This window comes from Gallus gallus, chromosome 1 (genome assembly GCF_016699485.2).
Source record: "Gallus gallus isolate bGalGal1 chromosome 1, bGalGal1.mat.broiler.GRCg7b, whole genome shotgun sequence".
Lineage (NCBI taxonomy): Eukaryota > Metazoa > Chordata > Aves > Galliformes > Phasianidae > Gallus > Gallus gallus.
This window is the reverse complement of record NC_052532.1, coordinates 118,435,253-118,457,300: the sequence shown is the minus strand read 5'-3', so window position 1 is coordinate 118,457,300 and position 22,048 is coordinate 118,435,253. Positions and strand designations below refer to the sequence as shown.

General features: G+C 41.3%; 1 protein-coding gene across 13 annotated transcripts; it reads right to left on the bottom strand.

The window, feature by feature from the left end:
• Positions 1-372: 372 nt before the first annotated feature.
• Positions 373-21,261, bottom strand: ACOT9 (acyl-CoA thioesterase 9). 13 transcript variants are annotated; one of them, XM_046940569.1, is made up of 18 exons: positions 21,114-21,261; positions 19,724-19,815; positions 18,180-18,206; positions 17,011-17,226; positions 16,675-16,739; positions 15,247-15,292; positions 11,379-11,549; positions 11,247-11,284; positions 10,023-10,106; positions 9,330-9,433; positions 8,639-8,712; positions 6,711-6,778; positions 5,792-5,903; positions 4,705-4,795; positions 4,089-4,174; positions 3,208-3,295; positions 2,877-3,027; positions 373-2,637 (listed from the first exon to the last, which is right to left on the bottom strand). In XM_046940569.1, the coding sequence occupies exons 4-18, from the start codon at positions 17,028-17,030 to the stop codon at positions 2,579-2,581; spliced, it is 1,257 nt and encodes a 418-aa protein (XP_046796525.1). In that variant the 5' UTR covers positions 17,031-17,226; positions 18,180-18,206; positions 19,724-19,815; positions 21,114-21,261; the 3' UTR covers positions 373-2,578. The 13 variants fall into 13 exon arrangements, with proteins under 13 accessions (XP_046796525.1, XP_046796527.1, XP_046796539.1 ...); XM_046940571.1 differs by having other exon boundaries at positions 17,045-17,226; XM_046940583.1 differs by lacking the exon at positions 16,675-16,739 and having other exon boundaries at positions 17,045-17,226.
• Between the last annotated feature and the right edge of the window lie 787 nt (positions 21,262-22,048).

The window sequence follows — 22,048 nt, the reverse complement described above, 5'->3', positions numbered from 1 at the left end:
TTGTAGCTTAGCTGCCATAGTATCACAAATATTTGAAGAGGTGCTACCAGAAGCTGTTACGGGAAGGTTGTTTTTTTAAACACAGAAAAATAGAGGCACTGAAAACAAAGTGCTTTTTGGGCACTCAGCCAATCGCAGAGCTCTCCTTTTACAACAGCATTAACTGAGAAGGGCAGGGGGAGGCCATCCAACTCCCACAGCCCGCCTCGTCCTCGCTGTACTCCATGACATGACAGCACTGAAACATCTATTTCCTGCTACAGAGCTCCAGCCAGATATGCTAGCTATCAATACAAAGATTTTCAACTAATAACTCTAGCCCAAGTCCAGGAAGAGGTTGCCCGTTAGGCTCCAATACAAACTTAGCATTAATTACTATGGTAAAATGTTTTTATTCTCAATGCAAGATCTAAAAACAAATAATTTTCATCTGATACGCACGGGTACACAGAGACATGCATAAATAATGTTCCTTGAACCAAGATTCATTTACCTATTTCCAAAGAGGGTGACAGTGCGGAGTTACTGTCCCAGACTAAAAATATGCAAGAACAAATTATATTTCTATATAGTAAAAGATGCATTTTACATGTTTTACATATGTATATATAAACACACAAGTCCTGCACAGCTGTAAATACATCTTTGTAACTACTGTGATTGCAGTAAATGGTTAAGTTATCATGAACCCATCCTTTTAAGTGTCTTCATTTGTGGATTCCTTTTCTTTCCTGTGCCCAGAGGTGTGATGTCACGCCTCGCTTCAGGCTCTGCCATCTCCTTTTCTCCTCTCCCACCCCCTTCCCAAAGGCTGAATTTAGAAATGATGATAACTTCATATTTAAATAAAACAGAGAAGGCAGAGGAACAATTTGGTGTCCCCTTAACTTACAGTTACCGTGCAGATGCAATCCATGTAGAACCACTGGGTCAATGATAAAAGCTTGCATATAGTCAGAAGCAAGAACATCTGGTTCTGAAACCTCTCTCTCCATTTCCTGCATTCCTGCTTATGTCTGAATACCCAGCAGTGGCACAGGCAGTGAGGAAGAAAGAAGCTGGGATAGAATTTCAGTTCTTTACTTGTATGGTCAGTCAAGTATATTCAGTTTCCAAAGAGTTTTAGAAACAAGGAGAACAGAAAATATAATACACACCCACAGTGGCATAACCGTTAAAGAAAATAACTGCTATGTGGCTGAATCAGCAACCAAAGAGAGAAACTTAAGGAGCCAGGAGCTTGCTATCTCTGCATTGCATTAATCCCATCCAGATCAGGTAACAGCCCTGGTTCCCCCAGTGGAAAGCTTCCTAGTCTATAAATACAGGCAGCAAATTCTTAGAAAGAAAAGGTGGATGCGTATCTTCGTTATTGTAGCAGTCTCATTACACAAAAAGCCATCAGCTTTAAGAGCCATTAACTTCAGACTATCCTTCTAGGATCAAGGAAAGCTGCTCCTAAACATGAATTTTTAAAACTTTCTTACTCTAAAATGAAAATCACAACCCACTGATTTATCAGCTTGTTTCATCCATCTGTACTGTCACGTCATTTTCACCCATCTGCTCGGCACAGATCCTCTGGACATCTAATTCTTGTGTCAATCAAACACAGCCACTTCCATTTTTGAGGAGGGGAATACAGCCCAAAGTGGGTGGTAAACTCCATCTAAGGCTAAATACCAGTAGGATACCGATAGCCAACAAGTGCATGCAAGGGGAAAAGATCTTTAAAGAACTTCTCCGCCTCTGAGCCTTAAGAGTCCAAAACATTCTGCTCTACAATACCATTTCCCAGTCTTACCCACTCTCGCCAATCAGGACTCTACAGGCAGTAAGAAATCATTCATTCAAGAACTAGCGTGCAATTACAGCAAAGGAAAAAAAAAAGTTCTTCGAAGAGGCTGACAGGGCCAGCTGTGAAAAACTACAACAGCAGAACAGACCAGCCAGCCAGCTCATCACAGAAGAACTCGTCCCACGAGGACAGGAAACCATCCAAAACAGAAGCTGCAACAGTCTCGTAAAATCCTAACTGATGGAAAACACCTGCTTGGACACCGTGCACACACTCAGAACTTCTGAGCTTCTGCTGCTGCTCAGACACCTGCACCTTTCCTCGGAAACAATACCTTAAACCTAATTTACATGCAAATACAAGTCAAATGGCTTGAGTTGTGTGCATCTACTGATGGTAGATATTTTTCTGAAAGAACTTCTATCCCCTCCCAGAGAAATACAGAGGGGAGCTACCAAGGGAAAGAAGGCAGATGGGGACAAGACAGCAAGGGGGGTAGCAAGATCGTTCAAAGCAGACAAGAGAAGCCATCTATCTAAAGTTTTTTCAGTCTTGTTTCCTAACAGAACTGATGTGCCGAAGTAGATTGCAACAATTCCTAAGAGCAGAGAATTAAACAAAACCCATTTATGTGCAAATACGTATATAGCACTGAAAAGGAGCGGGGAGTTGATTTGCTTGTTTTTAGTACTGAGAGCACATGTCCCCAGAGATGGCTCACTGACTGCTCCTTCCAAGCCAGCATGCTGCTACACAACTGACACAGCACTCGGTGCCCTCTCAGATTTCTTTCATGATTGCAGCAAAGTGTCGCTTCCCATCTAAGTACAACATGGACTCTGAAACAAGGTGAAGAAAAGAGAACAACATGAGAAACTTAGTATTGACAGCGGGCAATTACATAGAAAGGCAAGCTTAAGAGGCAATCCATATTGTCACCAAAGCATAAAATATATGTGCTTTGTCAGGAAATTGTTATATTATTCAAATGCCAATTGTTCATCTAGAAAGATGATCAGTGTTACAACAGAAAGTCTTTTCCACAGTTATCGTGACAATGCATTATTTGGATACTTGCCTCCATATGTTTTGGGGACAACACGTGGGACCTCGTTCTCTGATATAAATGTGAAATGGAAGATGTTGGTTGTGTGGTGCTCTCTGGTATCTGCATCATAAACCTCACTGTGGACTCGAACCTGGATGTAGTTTTTTTCTGTGTAACAGACCTAGACAGTTAAGACAGGAGTTACAGTTCATAGTATATCATTGCCACTGAAAAACTGTAGTAGACTTCATTTGAGTAGAGAAAATAATACTCTCTTGTAATGTGCTGTTTGTTATCACTGACCAACAATGCTAACAAGAGGCGTAGTTTTTCTGCTGTTTGAAGAGAAATCAGCTCCTACCTGTCCAGAAAGCAGTAATAAGGATCCAACCTCAACTGGCCTTTGAAACATGATATCATCAACTGAGACAATAAAAGGTCTGGAACACCTGAGCAAGAAAACGGGAAAATTCTTCTCTTTAACAGCTGCTATGTTTGCAGAAATCAAAACTATTTCCTTGACAGCATTTTCATAAATGGCCACTAGAAAACAAGGTTCTTATTTAAATGCTGACCATAGGAAGAATGTTAAAGAATTATACTATCAGCCAAGACAAAAATAAGTGGACAAAATCTCTTGCACGCATAGAGGTACACATCCTTTAAGGATATAATACTGCATTATTCTTGTATCTTATGACTTGCTAGACAATCTTCATGGCATCTGTCTTGGGTTATGACCTCAGTCACACTTTCTAAGCACAACTTGTTACTAGAAATTGTTCAGAAACCATTTCTCTTGTGTGCAGATGCAGTACTTATTTAACAGAATGTTTAAATAAACATTTAGAAAGAAAACTTCGAAAATCCATCCCAGTAGCTTAGCAAGATAAAACAAAACAGAAAAAAAGATGCATTTTCTATCTTCACGTGTTTAAAAACCAAGCACCAAGGAATAAGATATAAAACTCTTCGCAAACACGACAGGCACTCAAGAAAAACAGTGCTGCACATGAATGGTGGAACATCCTATTGGACATGAAGGTCTCTTCTATTCATGTCAATAGGCTGGTTAGCATGGTTTCCCAATCAACGTTCTGGAGGCACTCAAGGCCAGACTGGATGGGGCCCCAGGCAGCCTGAGCTGGTGGGGGCAGCCCTGCCCATGGCAGGGGCTGGGGGAGTTTTAAAGGTCTCTTCCAACCTAAGCCATCCTATATATACTGCAAGTCCGCAACTCACCCATAACTGCAAGCAGTTGCCCATCCCAGTTCAAATGCCTTTCTCATTAGGAAGCCCCCAAAGATCCTGTTGAAGATGTTCCGCTCCTGTACACAGAAAACAAAAACAAAAAAAAAAAAAAAAAAAAATCAAACTGCTATACCACATCTGTTCTTCTCAGCATGCTGTGTTGAAGACTGCACCTCAATTCAACTCTGAGTTTCTGAACGCATGAAGAGCACTACTGAAATACACAGACAGAAGTCCGAATGTCCTAGGCAACTTTACTCATCTGACTGATAACATAAGACAAAAACTCAAGACTGTCATCAACTGGAAGTCCAACTTAAGTAATCTGCAAGTGATTTTTGTTAGGCAAAATGAGCAGTGTGGCAGGAAAAAAAAGCAAAGAAAAATCTTCTGATTTGCAGTGGCAATCCATATAGATATTTTCTGTTCTATTCTAAATTATGAATTTTCTTTTCTACTAGGAGAAAAATGGCAAAAGAAACTAAAATCTGAATACAGTGCAAGGACTGCATAACCTAAACAAAATATCAGATTGAGTAGTCTTAAAAGACAAATCATAATTCATTAAGTAACTATTTTTGTGATTTATTCACATTTTTCAAAATACCTGAGGATGGCAAATCTGTAGGCCCTTTAGCTTTGCATCTTCCATCCACACTGAATTGGGTGGCAATATACGACTCCGAAAACTTACTGTCCTATGGATGAGACAATACACTTTATAACCTACATTAACACAATGCAGAAAGTCAGAAATGCACAAGAAGCAAATGCACACGCAAACACACACACAGAAAAATACCACCACCCAGAAATGCTGTCATTGAAAGCAGCTCCAACTGATCCTGAAGCCTTATCTAAAACAATACTCCTGATTTGTTACTGCATCATAAAGACTACAGTTCTCATCTTGTAGAAATGTCTGCTCATATCCATATCCATATTTTGGACACATCCATGTCCAAAAGCACATAATAAGCTCAAAGAGAAAGTCAACATCAAGCATGTAGAGAGTTGGAGCTGTTCAAATCCAGGCAGAATGTGTACAAAGCACAGCTGTTAATTTTAATGGAAGGTACGTCTCACTGTGGTAAACAGCTTCAAAAAATAACAATTGTGTAACGTTAGTAAGTTAAAGAAATTATCCACAAATACAACGGTGCAGTGGTGTTATTGCACATTGTTCTACAATCACAGACACTGAACAATTTCACAGAAATCTCACTCCAAAAAGGTTAGCAGGTATTATACCTTCAATGCACTGCAAGGTTACCTGATCTAAATATGGTCAATTCCTGCCCTGAAAGAGGTATTTTCTATCAAGACAGAAAACTCCTGCACTGTGCAAGTCACACAGCTATAAAGCCATTCAATTCCCTTATTTGGGTAAACATCATTAACCTCTTTCCTTGAGATTATTCATAACAGCTTGCTCAGAAGTTCTTTGCACTAACACTTCTACCACCTTGGCACGGCTAACACTCCTGGATGATGAAGGACTCTTTCAAGAAGAGCAGACTGGACATAAAAGTTTGTGCCTGCATTTCTAAGTAAAATACCCCAGAGCTTAAATGGTGAAATGGGAAAGCAAAATGTATGCCTTCATACCAGACTACCCACAAAGAGCCCACTCAAAACATGCATTACTTTTCTTTCTCAAGACTTCCTTTCTCTGCCACCCTTCCCTTTCTTACTTTGTGTCCAGTGTATTAAGGAATATGTCATGAATGACATTTCTTTCTTCTGCAGTGGGAGCCATTTTCAGTAAGGAAGCAGTGCTGAAATCAATCCTCTTCAACTTGTTCACTGAGCAGAAAATACATTGGTATATTAGAATTCAAAGGAAAAAAAAAAACACTTGATTTGGCTCTGAAGATTTTAATCTGGAATCAATTGGCTTTCCTTTTTTTTTTTTTCCCTCCATTAAATTAAAAGCTAGAGGTTCACATTACTAGACTCAAAACAGAAATTTGGCTTTTAGAACTGACTGTAACTAAGAAAAAATAAGGACATCTTGAGTAACATCCATTCCTCTTACAGGGAATTTAAGTACTCTCCCTTAAGTACTCTCCCTTACTGAAGAACAGAAAGACATATCAAGCAAGGAACACCACAGAAAATAAACAACCTTCTTCAGGTTTTGTCAATGGTACACAAATGCAAATGTGTGATTAAAAAAAAAAGAAGATACAGCTACACTACTTCTGCTCTCCCCTCCATTTTCTGAGTTTCTTTCCTAAAGGAACTTGGGCACCCAGACAGGAAGGGAGCTGTGATGTGCTCCAGCAGACCCACCACGGGGACAACCAACCAACCACAAAGCCCACGTTCCTCTCAGCGCTGACATCGAGGTAGCAGCCTGGAAATAGAAGCGTGGGGTGCAGAGTACCCCAGGAGCATCCTTGCCCATCAGTTTAGCTGAAGAGTTTCCAAAAATGAGACAGCAGGCTTTGAAACTCTCAGCAATATTGACACACGATACATGACCAAAAAAATTTGGTTTTAAACAAATTAGGACCATTTGTAGGAAGCAGAACTTCTGCAGTTTACTTCCTTCCAGCTACTAAATTGGACCTGAGGCAGATTTGCATTCTAGAAGGAAACGTGACATACATTCTCCTTGCTTGAAGATTTCTTCTTCCTCAGGGCTCTCAGGAACAAGTGGATTAACAAAGGCTGGCCTGTGGACAGAGACTTATTTGGTAAGTTACAGACTATAAAAGAGTTTGTCCCATAAAAACATTTTAAGTGTTCCATTTGTGTTTTTCAAATGTGCTATAAGATTAAAAGATGTACTTCCGATTACATCACAGAAATACTCTATTATTTCATAATATAGCAGCTGCCAACAGAATATCACATTCACCTCAGTCCTGAAGAGGCAGTGAAGTGAGCCAACCATAATCAAGCATAATTAAGAAAAAATAACTGATGTAGCAATGCTTCTTAAGGAACTAAAACTATAGCCATGGATTACATGGAAGATCATTAAAGTATTTACTGAGTTTCTCAACAGTTTTCTGAAGAAGTGGTGACCTAGCACAGTTTTGTGCACCTGTTTTAGACTTTAACAGTAACATTCCTTTTGGAATAGAAACACAGTGCTGTAGCTAGCAAAATTTCTCATAATCTACACATTCCCACGACAGCCTTATCAACAGCCAAAAGCTGTTTACATGTGCACTGCTTATCAAAAAGGATGATGTGAGGCTGCCTTAAGTCCCAATTCCTATGTCTGTTTAACTGCACAAATAAATGTACTCTAATGTAGTTGCATAGAGCTTAATTATTTCTTTTCACAAGGCAAGGCAGAGGCTTATTTTCAAGACCCATTCTTCCCTGTAATTTCCACAGATTGTTTTTTATATTTTAAACATTTATATAAATGTTCAGAATAATATGTATTTATACACACAAACACTCATATACATACACATACGTACACACAAAAACATGCAGATCTGCCAACCAATTCACCTCCACCCTCAGCCTTTATCTTTTGGTAACAAAAAGCCTGCAGGAGACTTTTCACTTGGAACTGCCTACTGTTTTCCCTGGTTTGCTGTAACGTTGCACTGCTGGGACACACCAGCTCCTGCTCCATTGCACAGCTCATTCTCTCTCTCTCCAGCTCAGGACCCCTCTCCATTAGTTCTCTCGTCAAAGCCCCAAGATGCTGAAATGCAAGTTTGCTATGGTTCAAAAGCCACACAGCCATGCTTCTGTGGCACTATACCCAACCTAGCATACTCTGTACCTCTCTGAAGGGCTTTCATCTCACACTGAATACTTTCGGAACACAGTGTGCTTGCGGTCAGCTGGCTTGAAGAACAGCCACTGAAGTCCGTATGAAGACTTAAGCTACCTGCATAAACCCATGCAGATTTCTCCTTAGTTGTCCCCAACCCATTTCTAAAGTGGGTGCCCACTGCGAAGACCAGAGGCAATGGAAATAAACTGGGGCACAGGAGGTTCCCTCTGAACACCAGGCAGCCCTTCTGTGCTGTGCAGCTGACGGAGCACTGGCACAGGCTGCCCAGAGGCTGTGGGGTCTCCTCCCTGGAGATATGCAAAAGCTGCCTGGATGTGGGCCTGGCACCCTGCTGTGATTGTCCCTGATGGGGCACAGGTTGGGTCAGTTGGACCCAGAGGGCCCTGTCAGCCTCAGCCACTCTGTGATTCTGAACCACTGAGACTCAGTCTTTCAGTTTTTTAGGCAAGAAAGCAATTAATTCTAACTATTACTGTATAACACATGTGGGTTTCTGTTTTCATGAGGACAGTCATTCAAACAGAGGAAAATCTGACACAAAAAAGGGACAGACCACATGGCTAACAGCAGTTCCTAGTGTCACCTGACTCCTGAACTCAATGCTCTGAAGCATGCCCTAGCAAAGTGATATATTCTGTTGGCAAATGCCAACTACACAATTCATTTATAGTCCACTCTGCACAGCTTCACACACACACACAGCTGCCATGTTTCACACTTTCACCACAATAGCAGTCTGTTAAGACTGTTTCCTTGTCCTACAAGTTACCGTTTGTTTTCTGGATCCCTGGCCACCATGACAAAGGTTGCATCTAACACAGGGCTGTAATCACCATCATGTAGCTGAAAGAGACAGGAAACAATTCTATCTTAAACTCCCAAATTACAAAAGGTTTTTAGCAAGCTATTCAACTGACATCACCTACGCAATTGCACTTAACTTTCAGTTTGTCATCTAAAACCTCTGACAAAAGGCTAAACAGAAAAGAGCACTGAAACTGGAATTCTGCAACAAAAACATTAAGTGGAGGAATGCTAATTATTTACTATTTGCATCCAGGGAAAAATATAAAATAAATACAATAGAATAAAATCAACATAAGCATTGTAAGATGATTTACCCTTTATTCTGAGAAAAGCCAAAACAACAATTTGTTTTCAGTGCCAAATTGCCACCACTCAGCATAAGAATGTCATGTTTAGCATTATCTTCTACACTAGAGCCACCTCTTTTGTCTCTATGAGTATGCTGTTCTCAAAGTTAATTACAAAATGCTGCTTAAGAAAAATTAATGTATTGAAGAAAGATTAGCAACAGAGTACCTTGCCACATCTAGACCAATTGAAATCATCTTGGTTATTTTAGGAAATGTAATTCAGACTGCTAATGTAATCACCCAGAACTCACTCTGCAGCAACTTGTGACTGTCACAGCAGAGAGAGAAGGCACAGGAACTAACCTGCAACATGTGCATCTTCACTTCCATTGAGGTCTTCCCAACCCAAGAAACATTGCCTGTAAATTTGATGTCACAGTCCGGATATATGACTTTCTTGCACAAATCTACAAGACAAACATTGGAGATTGTTGGAGACAACTCACTCACAGTTAATATTAGAAAGACTATTTTTTCTAAGATGTGTGTTTCTGTGTTGTGTAAGCAGCAACACACATGAAGTCAGAAAAGATAAGAGCTGCAAAGGACAACCCTGCAGCTTCTGCTTTACCTGTTTTTACTAAAACCAAAAGAGGAAACAGGCATGCATCTGTCAGACAGACGGCCAACCCACAGAAGGGTTCAGCAGAATGTGACAGGAGCGAGGCTCAGCTCCACCAGAACAAACACTGTTCAATAACAAAGCTAAGAGATGCACATGCTAACACGAAACCAAACACAGAAGCGCAGGAGACACTGAAGTTGTGTTTTTAAAGGAAGGGAAATAGGAAATTCTGAAAAGCATCCACAGAACCCTCTTCTGTTCCTTCCTTCAAGAAAACCCTGAGCATTCCAGAATTCAAAGCCAAACCAGTATAAAGCGAACTCAACAGGAGATGGAAGAAGGTATCCTCAGTAACAACCATGGCAACACAGTAGCTGCTGAGCAAGTAAGATAAACATAAAAACATTTCTACTGATCAAATCGCCACTTACTGATTTTATCTACCAGGGCTGTAACTATGGATAAGGGAGATCTCGGCTGCATTTCCTGCTTGGTGTGAGTGTAGCAAATAAGAACTGTGAAGATACCAAAATGGAGTCAGCTCTTAGTTTTCCTGTTTGTTTGTTTGTTCTTAAACAAGAACTTTAGCAAAACAGATCAAAACCATCTTTGTGAAGCATAAGAGGCACCTACAAAACACAAACTGAAGTATCATACTACAGGAGTGCACAACGTCCACATTTTCATGTACATAATTCAGGGGATTACTATTAAAACGAAAAAGCAGTAATTAAGCAGCTGTGTCAGTTAGATGCATATTTACTTACTATAAAGATAAATTTAAATCAACCCGTCACTCCACTCCTTCCATTCCCACCCCATCTGTTCCCTTATCCCTGCAGCTGTCTGCCTCAGATCCTTCATAACCTTCCCTACTTTGCCTACTTTGATTTCATGCAGGTTGTTCAGGGATGCATACTATCTGAGGACTTGTTTTCAAATACTGATTTTTTTAAAGAGGTGCAGATTAGATAAACTATGCCTCACAGGCATGAAGGCATAGTTGGAGGTATTTATCACACTGTAATACCTGCTAGCCAAATGACTATTTAACTCAATTAGCTTTGCTCAGAAGAGTATATGCAAGCAAACAGACTCAGAGTAACAATGTTGCAAAGACATTTTTCTTTGTATTCAAGTGATTTTCACTCAGTACAGTTTTCAAAATTATCTGTTTGTACTTCATGAGATTAAAGATCTCTGTCCTTCCAGGAAATGCAAGGCTTTCTTTCCCTAAAGTTCCCTAATTCTAAGAACTGTTAATGCCTATCAGTCATGGCAACAATACAATTGAGTCTGAATGGGATTTATCAGAATCCCATTGCCAAAGACAATATCTTATAAGTTGATCAGAATAAGCTGCCCAGAGAGGTGGTGGAGTCTCCTCTGCAGATGGTCCAGTGTCCCTATGCTTTCTTGTGCTTAGGGAACCTGCACAAGGTTGGGCAGGGTGATCTCCAGAGATCCCTTCCAAACCCTACGATTCTGGGATTTCCTTCTCTTTCAGCATCAGTATCTTCTTTTCTTCTCCCTAGAGAAGGACATCATATTGATGTGATCGTCCCTCTGTGGACATACTGTATTATAACAAGCAGTACTCAAACTCACTCTCTTTGCATTATTAGTGTATTCTTTTCACAGGCTCATATACACACCTCCTAAACTGTCAAGATCTTCAAGTATTCTTCCAAACCTGTAAGATACGTTTTTTTGACAATTAAATAAATGAATCCATGATACATCAAAGTTAGCACTTTATTGTAGGTGTAATATACTTGCTTTGTTACCTTACGCTGTTGTGTACATTCAGATACTTCTCTCGTATTTCAGGTTGACTTCCTAGAGGCAGAAGAACTTCCAAGTAGCTATCTTTCATTCTTCTAGGGGGGAGATCTTCCTGTCGCTTTGCCAGTAAAGTATGAAGAGCTTTTCTTTCTTGCATTGCTTGCACATGATCCCTGGCAAGGAAGGAAACACTCTGGAGTATGACAACAGTATACCAAACAGCTGAAACCCTAGCTAACGGATCTCATATAACCAAAAGGAAAACAAAAAATAATTGAAAACAAGTGTGTCTTGAAATGAAAGAGAAAGGCACATAAATCAATTTACAAAGCAAGACTACTGAAGGAAAGGTTTAAATAGTCTATCAGTAGCAAGCACATATTTTACAATAAAGAGATGAAGAAAATGCATCCAACTCCATGTGCTACAAAATTGATTCTCCTAGAGAACAACTTAGTTCAAAAACAACACAGCTCACGGGTAATTGAACCTGTAATGCTTTGTGCCTATTCATGTCTTCCATAGCTACTGTATTACAACTCTTCCTACCATGTCAGTTTTAGAGGACTGTCAACTTATAATCTCTCCCAAGAAGTAGAGCAGACATACTGGTTAGTACTAAGAGAACTAATCTGCTAAGTATTGCTGTCATCCACAGATGATTTCTTCCCTCTCAGCATCAATTCATGCAGCATACACTTAACTAGGACACAAAAAATTGAGAATTAGTCTATGTATTTCCCTTTCTCTTTCTGTTGATATCTTACAACTAAACCGGAAAGTTGTGAAAAGAAATAATACAGAAAAGGGAGCAATAATTCAGAGTTACTTTTCCAGTCCCACCACGTCCAGAGGAGCTGCAAGTCTCACAAAGGAGTACAGCCAACTTGCTGTTGCTTCCTTCCAATCTTCCAAGCTGCTTCCTTGCACAATCACCTGTGATGCAACAACCTTGCCCATCATACTCTCTTACCTGTTCATCCAAAACATCCTCACCTTAACAGTGTAGCCTAACTGAATAAAGCAAGTAGTTCACAACATCCTTTGAATCATCAATAAAGCATTAGAAAACTCAAGGTTAAGCACACGATATTTCAGGTGTAAAGCAAGATGTGTATGCACAACTATTAACTCATTTCACAGTGTGTGAGAAGGCATAAAACACTAACCAAACTTAACTGTAAACATGTAGTGGATATGTGCCATTCATTCAGGAGTGCATGCTGCATTGCTGTGGTTTGAGTGCCATTCCATTTAACAAAGTCAGTTAGGGGAAAGAAGGGGAAAGAAAGAAGGGGAAAGAAAGAAGGGGAAAGAAAGAAGGGGAAAGAAAGAAGGGGAAAGAAAGAAGGGGAAAGAAGGGAGAACCTTTTCACCAAAAAGTTTGCCTTAAGTTTTGGCTTTGGACTAATTTTGAGTACTAGTCGTACTACGAGATAATGACTTTTTTGGCTTGGGTTTTTTTTGTTTGAGGAGAGGGAGAAAGCAGTAATTCTTCATAGTCAAAAACAGCAGAAGTTTAGCAAAAAATGTCTTTTTTCTTTTTACTGTTTCAAAAAAAAAGAAATGTTTTACCTCATGTGGGCAACATGACTAGCACAGACTTCAGAAAAAGAGAGAAGTTAACAACCTACCCTAATTATACTGTTTTCTAAGTTATGCCACTGCATAGAAATGGAATATACCAGTTGACTAAGAAAAGGTGCAGTGTCCAAGATGAGGCACCTTTGGATTAGGCTTTTATTTTTATTTTTTTTTTAATATTTGTATTCCAGGCCTTTCAGTGAAAGGTTTAAGAGAAATTAATCAGAAGCAATCCAAAGTTTGCCTACAAGCACATGAAAAACCACAACATTTCAACTACATTCTGTTTTCACCAGTGCCTTCCAGGCTCCTCTGTGGTCAGCAGCAGAGCTCTTCCTGACTTCAGCTTTAGAAGGTACTCTTCAATATACAGAAATATCGGGCTCAAGGCAACAATATTTTTCAACTGACAATACTTCTACATACTACAGTATCAGTCATACAGCAATAAGATTCAATTTAAGTAGTAGCTAATAACTGCCTGAAACATTCTGCAAAATGGCATTATTTGTTTCTGAAATGGCTACAGATTTTACATTAGACCTCATTACAGCTGATGTAGTCAGCCCATTAATCTGGCATTAGGCTGCACTTCAGAACAATTTCAAAGGCCTTCTTACATACACTTCTATGGATTAGTTATTCCTACTGACTTCAATAGTGGCTAAATCCTCTGTAATCTGACCCAGTTGCTTTATGTAGAAACATGTTATAGTAACAATTACTGGGCCATACTAACTATGAACAAATGCACTGTTTTAGTTACACAGGTACAAAAACAGAATCAGTAAATAAGCAAGATGTTTCTTCTTAATACAAAATGTCACCGACATTCCCATTTCACGACCCTATCAAGTCGTTCCCTTGGGTTGATCCTCTTTAGTCATTTCATGGTCTAACCCAGTGAAGGGAATGGCTGTTCACTCTCCACATGTGCCAACCTTCTGATGGCCTATTGTAGAGGTGGAACCTCAAAGTCTACACGATCCATGTCCTCCAAACCCTCCCACATAGTAAGTCAGTCATTCTCCAGCACTCCCAACTATGGGCTCCATGACCTTCTGCATGATAGTTGAAGCATACAACTCCCTGCAAACCACTTATGTTGTATTTTATACAGCACAAGAAATGTACCTATCTAAGAAAAACACTGCTGTGGCAATCCTAGCTTCACCCAGCTCTCCTTTCAGACTGGGTGTCAGTGGGGGGAAAAGAAAGGATAGAAAATTAGATTTGACCAGAGCCTTGTAAGGCTTTGACCCTCAGACAGTGCTTCATATAGCACATTTCCTCCTTAGCCATTCTGGACTGAGGGAAAGACTTCAGCAACTTCTCAACCCATGGTGAACTACCACAAATTTCAAGTCCCATCATGCTTGGTTATCAGTCCTACCAAAAAAAAAAAAGCAGCCTCCCAGATTCAGGTATTTTCTTTAGTGTGCTTATAATACTGTTCAGATAGACCTAGTTAGAGTGCCAGGATATATCAGATACTCCACTGATGCAAGCCTCTCCACATTTCCTTATCAGTGCACTAAATGTGAAATTTGCTCAGCAAATATTGTCATTAGAAAATTAATGATCGAGAAAGTAAACATGGAACCAATCAATCTGCAACAAAATTTCCCGATTGCTTCGCTGATTTGTTCAGAACTCTTAAGAGCTATGGGATTATAGTAAACTCTGGCTTAGCCAAGGTAGTAGAGGGGGAGGTAGGTAACCTGGATAAAGGCAAAACTTAAGATGGTGAAAATTAAGTATAAATTAATCTGCAGTTAAGTTACAGCAGAGAGAGGAAATGCCTGAGATACTCCCAAATGGAGAGCACAGGCCCCAAGGTGACACTCTTATGGCTGCATGGATGCTGCCAGGCCATTCATGGCGCAGCCTGCTTCAAGCAGAACCAACCCAGTTGCCTACGAATCCAGCGCAGGATAAATCCACCATGGGGATAATCCACCAACAGATAAGAGAAAAACTGCAACATAACATTTCTGGTATAGCTCTAAAGCTTCTAAACTTCCATCAGATTCCAAGCTAACATGAGAATCTTATAAAACATCAAGCTCATGTATTTTGTTCCCTTGATGCAGAAGATCTGCCAGAGAAATCCCAGAAGTTTGTGATTCACAAAGTAACGATTTAAAACCCTGTTTGCATTACTTTTTAGTTTCAATCTTGCTTTCTTCCCATCACCTAGCTATCATTGTTGATTTCTAATGCCAAAACTTTGAGCTCCCTCCGGGTTTAAGAAATAAAGCACAATATATTTAATATACACTGTACCTCCAGTTGGTAGATGCTCCCACTATATCCCTCAATCTGCTCCGCACTGAAACAAAACAAACAAAAAAAAATCAAAGCAAACCAAGCTTGGTTCTGTATGTGATGAATGTGGGGTTGCTTGGCGCTAAAAAGCACAATCCTCATCCCAGAATAAGAAAATTAAGCAAATTCATGCAAGTAGTAGCCTGAAAAAAAGAAAATTTGGCCAAATCCACCGATGCTGTTAGTAGGTGTATCACAATAACGGGTTGAGTAACATGATTCTGTAGCTTATTTTGTACAGCCAACAAAGAATGCATTTTGAGTGTCTGTTAATGCAATTGAATGCCTGCAGTGCTAATTAACAGCTGAATGAAGAAAGGAGCAGACCAAGACCAGATCACAGAATTCTGATGTGAAAATATTTTAGCCTAAACACAGACAACAAAGATAACACAGACCAGAAAGTCATAAGAGGACCATAAAAAGAGTAGTGTAGCTGGGAGACAGAGTGAAAAAAAGATTATTTTTAGCTAGATCTACCCATGAAGGGCAGGGAATGACAGCACACTGGCTGTTGCCAGGAGGACTCCATAGCCTAAATTTCTAGCAGCCTTAAAGAACAGCACTGAAGAGAGCTCTGTAAAATTTCTTTCCACATTGCCTACACTATCTGTGTTAATATTAGCTCTGCCCAAAGCTTTCCTAAATTTCAAGAATAACCTACTTAATTATTCTACTCTTTCATTGGATAAGACTATTAAGCGCACTAAGCTCTCATCACATCTATGACAATACTCTGTCACTGTTAGGCAGGTGAATGTATGCTACTTGGAAACACCAACCAGCAAACATTCCCAAATTCAGAAAAAAAAAGAAATGTAAGGATTGGATAACATGGATTCCTTGGTTATTTACAAAGATTTTTACAGAAGAGGGTTTAAATACTATGACAAAATAGGTGCTGACACATCAGGGAGGGGCTATCAAGAAAAGGAAAAAAAAAAAACCATTCCCAAGGAAACAGAAAGCAGGCTGCTAATGACTCATGAGTTGATTATTTTTATGAGACACCATCAGACCTTGCAAACTACAAACTGAATGCCTGAGGGTTAGACGAGATGATCTCCAGAGATTCCTTCCAATCCCTACGCTTCTGTGAGTATTCACCACACAGATCAGCTAGCTGTCCAGTGAACTCTGGAGCTAAGCCCGATTCCCTACAAAACTAAATCACAGAGCTCTCCATTCATTCGTTACCTGCAGCACCCTCAGCTCCCCTCTGTACACCATGAGCTGTGGTCAGCCCAGAGCTATGCCAGGCTGACAGCCAGCTGCCATACATACAGAGGCCAAGTACTTGCCAACTGCCATTAGGTCACTGGCCAACCTGCAGCACTAGCTCTAGCACCCTCGTGACCCCTGATTCAAAAGGCAATTTCCACAAACCTTCTGGACACACGGTTTGAGATTTGTGCTCATCTATTTTTGCTGGCATCAAGCAACAAAGAGTTCTGGAAGAAGGGGACAAGAAGACAGACAAAAAAAAAAAAAGATTACTTAGGCCTCATTTGTTTGGGAAACTAAGCTAAAAATGTTTGGAAATGAGTTCAACTACTAATTCCAACAACAAACTGTCAATTAAAAAAAAAAAAGATTGGAAATTGAAGAGTTCCTTTATTTTTTCCTTTTTTTGAAGAGGCAGAAGGTTCTGACTTCTTTTTCTTAAGAGACAGCAGGCTTGCTTACATAATAAGTACTACTTTCCTGTTACTCACACCCCACCTGTGAAGCTGCCATAGCATGCACTGATTAATACCATGTTAGCAGAAATGCTGTTTTAGCTTCTAGAAGACAAAACCTCCAATTTCCAACAGCGTGTGGACTGTGCAGGGATGGAAAGGGAATAAACAGCACTTTCTCTGTCTTGGTTTAAACTAGGTTCATCTTCCTTGTCAGCTTTAGAGAGGTAAAAAGCTCTGAAATATCGTGGGTCCAAACCTGCAAACACGTATATACGCTGTTAGTCTCATTCAATACTTCTGATTTCAATTTTAGGCATATATTTGCCAAGCTGAAACCACATATTTTTTGTTTTAGCAATAAGAGGATATATTGTAAAAGTGGTTCTAAGATGTTGCCAATCTAAATGTAGTCCATTTTACAGGTTCATAAGTATGTAGTTCCTCTCTTTTTTCCCTGGGAAAACTACATTGCTTTTCTAGATGTCAATTATTTCATAAAAAATAATTAAGTATAAAAATTCATACACTTTTTTTTTTTAATTGGCAAATATCTCAGACACACATAACAGTGACAACAAATGGATTGTATCCCTCGTTATCACATTGTGTATTTCACACCAGTTCCTCATCTGTGGTCAGTGGATCATTAAATCCAGAGCAGCAGGGCCTGAGTTTGTTTAAGCTGTGCAGCACAGTAACGAAGTACACAGGGGCTGCTGGACAAGCTCACTGCATCCACCCCTGCCATCCACGCTCCCTCATGTAGGTGTCTCCCCAGGTCGAGGCACATCACCAGGACACATTTTACCACCAGGTCTGGTGCAGAGCTCGGTCTGGCCTTCTGGGAAGGATGAAGATATCCACTGTGTCTGAATGACAGCCTTCTTCGCTCGAACACCTAACACGAAGCTAAGTACTGCAGGAGCTGCTACATAAGAGATTTTGTATCCCACAGGGCAGTTAAAAATGTGTTATCCAGCATGCTATCAGAAACAAACACAGGTCTAGTACAACAGTCTGGTCACAGAGATGACCAGAGCCACTCACTTGTCATGACCAACAACCTTACAGAAGGCAAAGAGGGGTTTAAGCAAGTCAACAGAGAAGAGGTTTTCACTTTTCAAGAATGCTGAAGTAAGGCAAAACAGTAGCTAAGGAAGTTTAGCATTTTAGCAAATATCAAAATATACACAGGTTACCACAACACACCATTATTCACGTGAATGGGTAAGTGTCCTGTGGAGTGGAAAACACAGGTTAGGTTAACAATTAAAAGAAACAACGGAAATTACATCCATTAAGGAGTTTACTTAATTATTTTACCTGCTTAAACTCCATTTAATTAGATAGCCCTGAAGTTTAGTAAGCAACTGTAAGCAATTTGTCCTTGCTCGTGGCCAAGGTTTATAGCCAATACCTTTGTGATTTCAGCTGAGTTAGTCTTTCCTTTCCAGCTTTCCAATTCCTTTGCCTACTGGCTCCATGTAATATCTGCTTGCAGGGTAATTGCAAACAGCTTTTCAGACTGGGTGCTACCACTTATTTTGGCAAATATTTTGGAACCAATATCTGAAGCATTTTAAGCAGGATGAGAGTTAACTCAGAAGAAACTTCCAAAGACCTGCATGGTGTGTGTTTAGGAGAAACATGTTAGATGAGAGCAAGTTCACAACTGGGACCCAAAGCTGGGAGGAAGCATGTAAAAAGCTAGTAAGTAAGTGGCATTCGGTGAAAGCGTGTCTACCAAATTCGAGGAAAATAGTTAACTTATCAACAGAAGTTTGCATAACTTCCTTAAATGCTACAGCTTTAGAACAGAACCTGAAACATTTACTGTTATTATAGCCCCAAAAATATTAGTATTCTTTAGACCCAACATAGAGGCAAGGTCAGGGTAGCTTTGCTACTTTTATAGGCTTCCTAGGTGATATCATCACAAAACATCCAAATAAAAGAGCAGGGCAATATTTGCAATTATGCAATGTCCTGTATCCTTGCTTCTCTCCTTTAACCTCTCAAATTACTATATCTAACAAATATTGAAGAAAAGCCATCTAGCAACCCAAAACCCTCATCTTTTCTTTAACCGAATAACCTGGGGTCTCTATTTAGAGAGTAAAGGGGAAAAAAATAACAGTAATGGGCAGAGATCCACAAAGGACTAGTTTGTATCTAGTTTTAGTCCTCTTCCTCCTCTCCGTTCCTCAGTACATGGGATAAGAATGCAAGGAAACATTTTTAATGCTTCTGAAACAGCAACACTGTGGTTTATTAGTAGCAGAGTGTTAAAACAATCTGTCCACACAAAGCTCTATTGACAAAGTGCATTTTCACAAGGCAATCATGCTAATCAGATTAATAGGTTTCTCTAACTTTATAAAATCAGCAACACTGACAACTTAAAAGTTCTGTACGACTCATTGTTTCCATTCAGTTCCTCTGTCCTTTGGCCATTCTACTCAGGCTTCTCAGCACCTTGCTTTATTGCATTGACTTTCCAGCTAGAGTCGTTCCTCCAAATAGAACTGCTTGCTCTTCCAAGACTAAAGATCCAGACATCCGTAACTTCAGTGACCTACGCACGTTTGTTGCCATGTATCTCCAAATACATGCAGTAATTTTCTGACGCTTTCTAAACATTTGTAACGTAAGAGGCAAGGGCATGCCCATTTGCAATGTACACAAACCATATAAACAAAGTCAGCTGCTCAGAAACGTTTATAAATCTTTCAAAGTACAGGCAGTTACTTTACCTTCAGCCATGTCTGGAAGCAATGGCGAGCCATTGGTCCCAGACACCAGTGTTCTAGCCAGAAGAGAAGGAAGTTTCTGCACGGCGTACAACCTATGTGGAGGAAATTCAGTGCGATTAGTTTTAAGGCTGTGAGAATAACATCAGATTTATTTGGAATGGGACTGGTTACTTCTGAACCTCCATGCCTTGCTTTTAGTACAACTTTTAGAACCAGATGCAGTGTATACAGCAATTCAAGCCAGCTGCTACCGTCTGCAAACAGGAAGGATGAATGATTCACTGGAGGTGAACATTGACTCTGACTGTTCAGAAGCAGAAGGGAAATCAATTTTTTTTTACATGGGTAGATAGGGATAGGACAAAGGGGAATGGTTTTGAAATAAAAGAGAGATTTAAATTAGATGTCGGGGGAAAAAATTTTCCCTGAGAGGGCGGTGAGGTGCTGGCACAGCTGCCCAGAGAGCTATGGGTGCCCCATCCCTGGAGGCACTCAAGGCCAGGTTGGATGGGGCCCTGGGCAGCCCGAGCTGGTGGGGGGCAGCCCTGCCCATGGCAGCCATTCTGTGACCGTATGATTCTTTGATGCACCAGGACCACCAGCTCAGACTGAACACCAGCTTTTACACCGCAGACAGGGTCTGCGTGCATCTGGAAAATCAGCCATGACCCTAAAAATACACTTCACCTGCATGGGGCTGGAATGCACAAAAGTGGAAGGTGGAGTACCCTGAGGTGCCCATCACACAGCCTCCAACTCAGTGCCACTCAGCTTAACCCTGGTGTTCCTGCTCATGGCTTGGCATGGGTGCAACACTGAACAAACCCAAAGAGCAGGATTATCCCTTAGCTTCTCAGCACCAAAGGGCCAACCACGAGACCTTCCACAGAACGCAACCCACCCTACAATTCACCGAGTGCTCAACCAGGCAGCACAGCAAGCAGAACGGTGGCAACGCAGCACAGGGATAAAGGAATAAAACCCCTGCGGACAGAAGAGAGTCCTCCTGGCAAGGCACGGGGCTGGGCACCAGAGGAGAAGCCCGTGCAGCTCCGCAGACTCCCATACCCACCGATCAGAGCGGTGGTGACGGTACAGCCCTCCGTAAGGACCCAGCTCCCTCCCACAGCCCATCCAGCAGCCGACCTGTTGCCTCTCACCTCAGAGCCCGCTGCCCGCTCCCACGTTCCCGCACTACAACCTCAGCCCGTGACCGCGCCCAGCCCCGCCGTTAGGGGCTACGGGACGCATCCCGCTCCGCCACAGCCCGTCCCCCCGGCCGGCGGACTGCAAGGTGACAGAGGGGAGCTATGGCCTCCCTGACTTGACCTGACCTGACCTGACTTGCCCAGCCCAGCCCAGCCCAGCCCGCGCCGCGGGGCAGCCTTACCGTGCGGTCAGCATGGTGCTCCCCACGTCCCCACCGCGGCCAGGACGGGCCCCGCCGCGGCGCCACGCCTGCCCCAGGCACGCGGTCCTCCAGCACCATAGAGGCGCGGCTGGACAGCGCGGCAGCGCTCGTGCGCGGTCCTTCCGCTGGGGTGCTCCCGCCCCCAGCCAGGGCGGTGGCGGGCGCTCAAGGCGGGTTGGGTGGGGCCCTGGGCAGCCTGAGCTGTGGGGGGCAGCCCTGCTCACAGCGCGGGTTGGGGCGGGGGGGGGTGGGCTCTGAGGTCCCTTCCAACCCAAACCGTTCTGTAATTCTATGATTCTGCGATGTCTTCAAAAGCAGTAACACAGAGTAACGTTCCTTGTATTTCTGGTATATGGGTATTCTGTGTAGTTTAATTGCATGAACCTGTTAATTCCGCATTTGCCACAAATTCTGAGCCGTACTACTGCAGTATCTTTTTACCACTCTGATATAAATGGACGGTTTTTTTTACCACGCACAGATAAACTGTAAGCTACTTGAAAAAAAATATCCGAAAGCAACTGTGGACTCATAAGTATCAGTTGTGAGTATTAGCAAAAAAGAGAAAGAAAGGAAGGAAGGAAAAGAATGAAGGGAGGAAGAGAGAAAGAGAGAAAGAAAGAAAGAGAGAAAGAAAGAGAGAAAGAAAGAGAGAAAGAAAGAAAGAAAGAAAGAAAGAAAGAAGGAAAGAACGAAAGAAAGAAAGAAAGAAAGGAAGAAAGAAAGAAAGAAAGAAAGAGGAAGAAAGAAAGAGAGAAAGAGAAAAAGAGATTAAGAAAGAGAAAGAAAGTCAAGTGAAATACTAGGAGAATCCTGGATGCTGTCCTCACGCTAGTCAGGAAAAATAACTGATCAACACTGAGCATTATCTGAATATGCACTGTCTGTATTTTGCTCTGGAGATCTGACAAAGA

Excerpts from the sequence above, each read along its gene's own strand:
- ACOT9 (XM_015302437.4), bottom strand. Across the intron at positions 4,796-5,791 it reads CTTAATACACTGGACACAAA|GACAGTAAGTTTTCGGAGTC; the intron begins GTAAGAAAGGGA and ends TCTCATCCATAG. Across the intron at positions 3,028-3,207 it reads TATTACTGCTTTCTGGACAG|GTCTGTTACACAGAAAAAAA; the intron begins GTAGGAGCTGAT and ends TTAACTGTCTAG.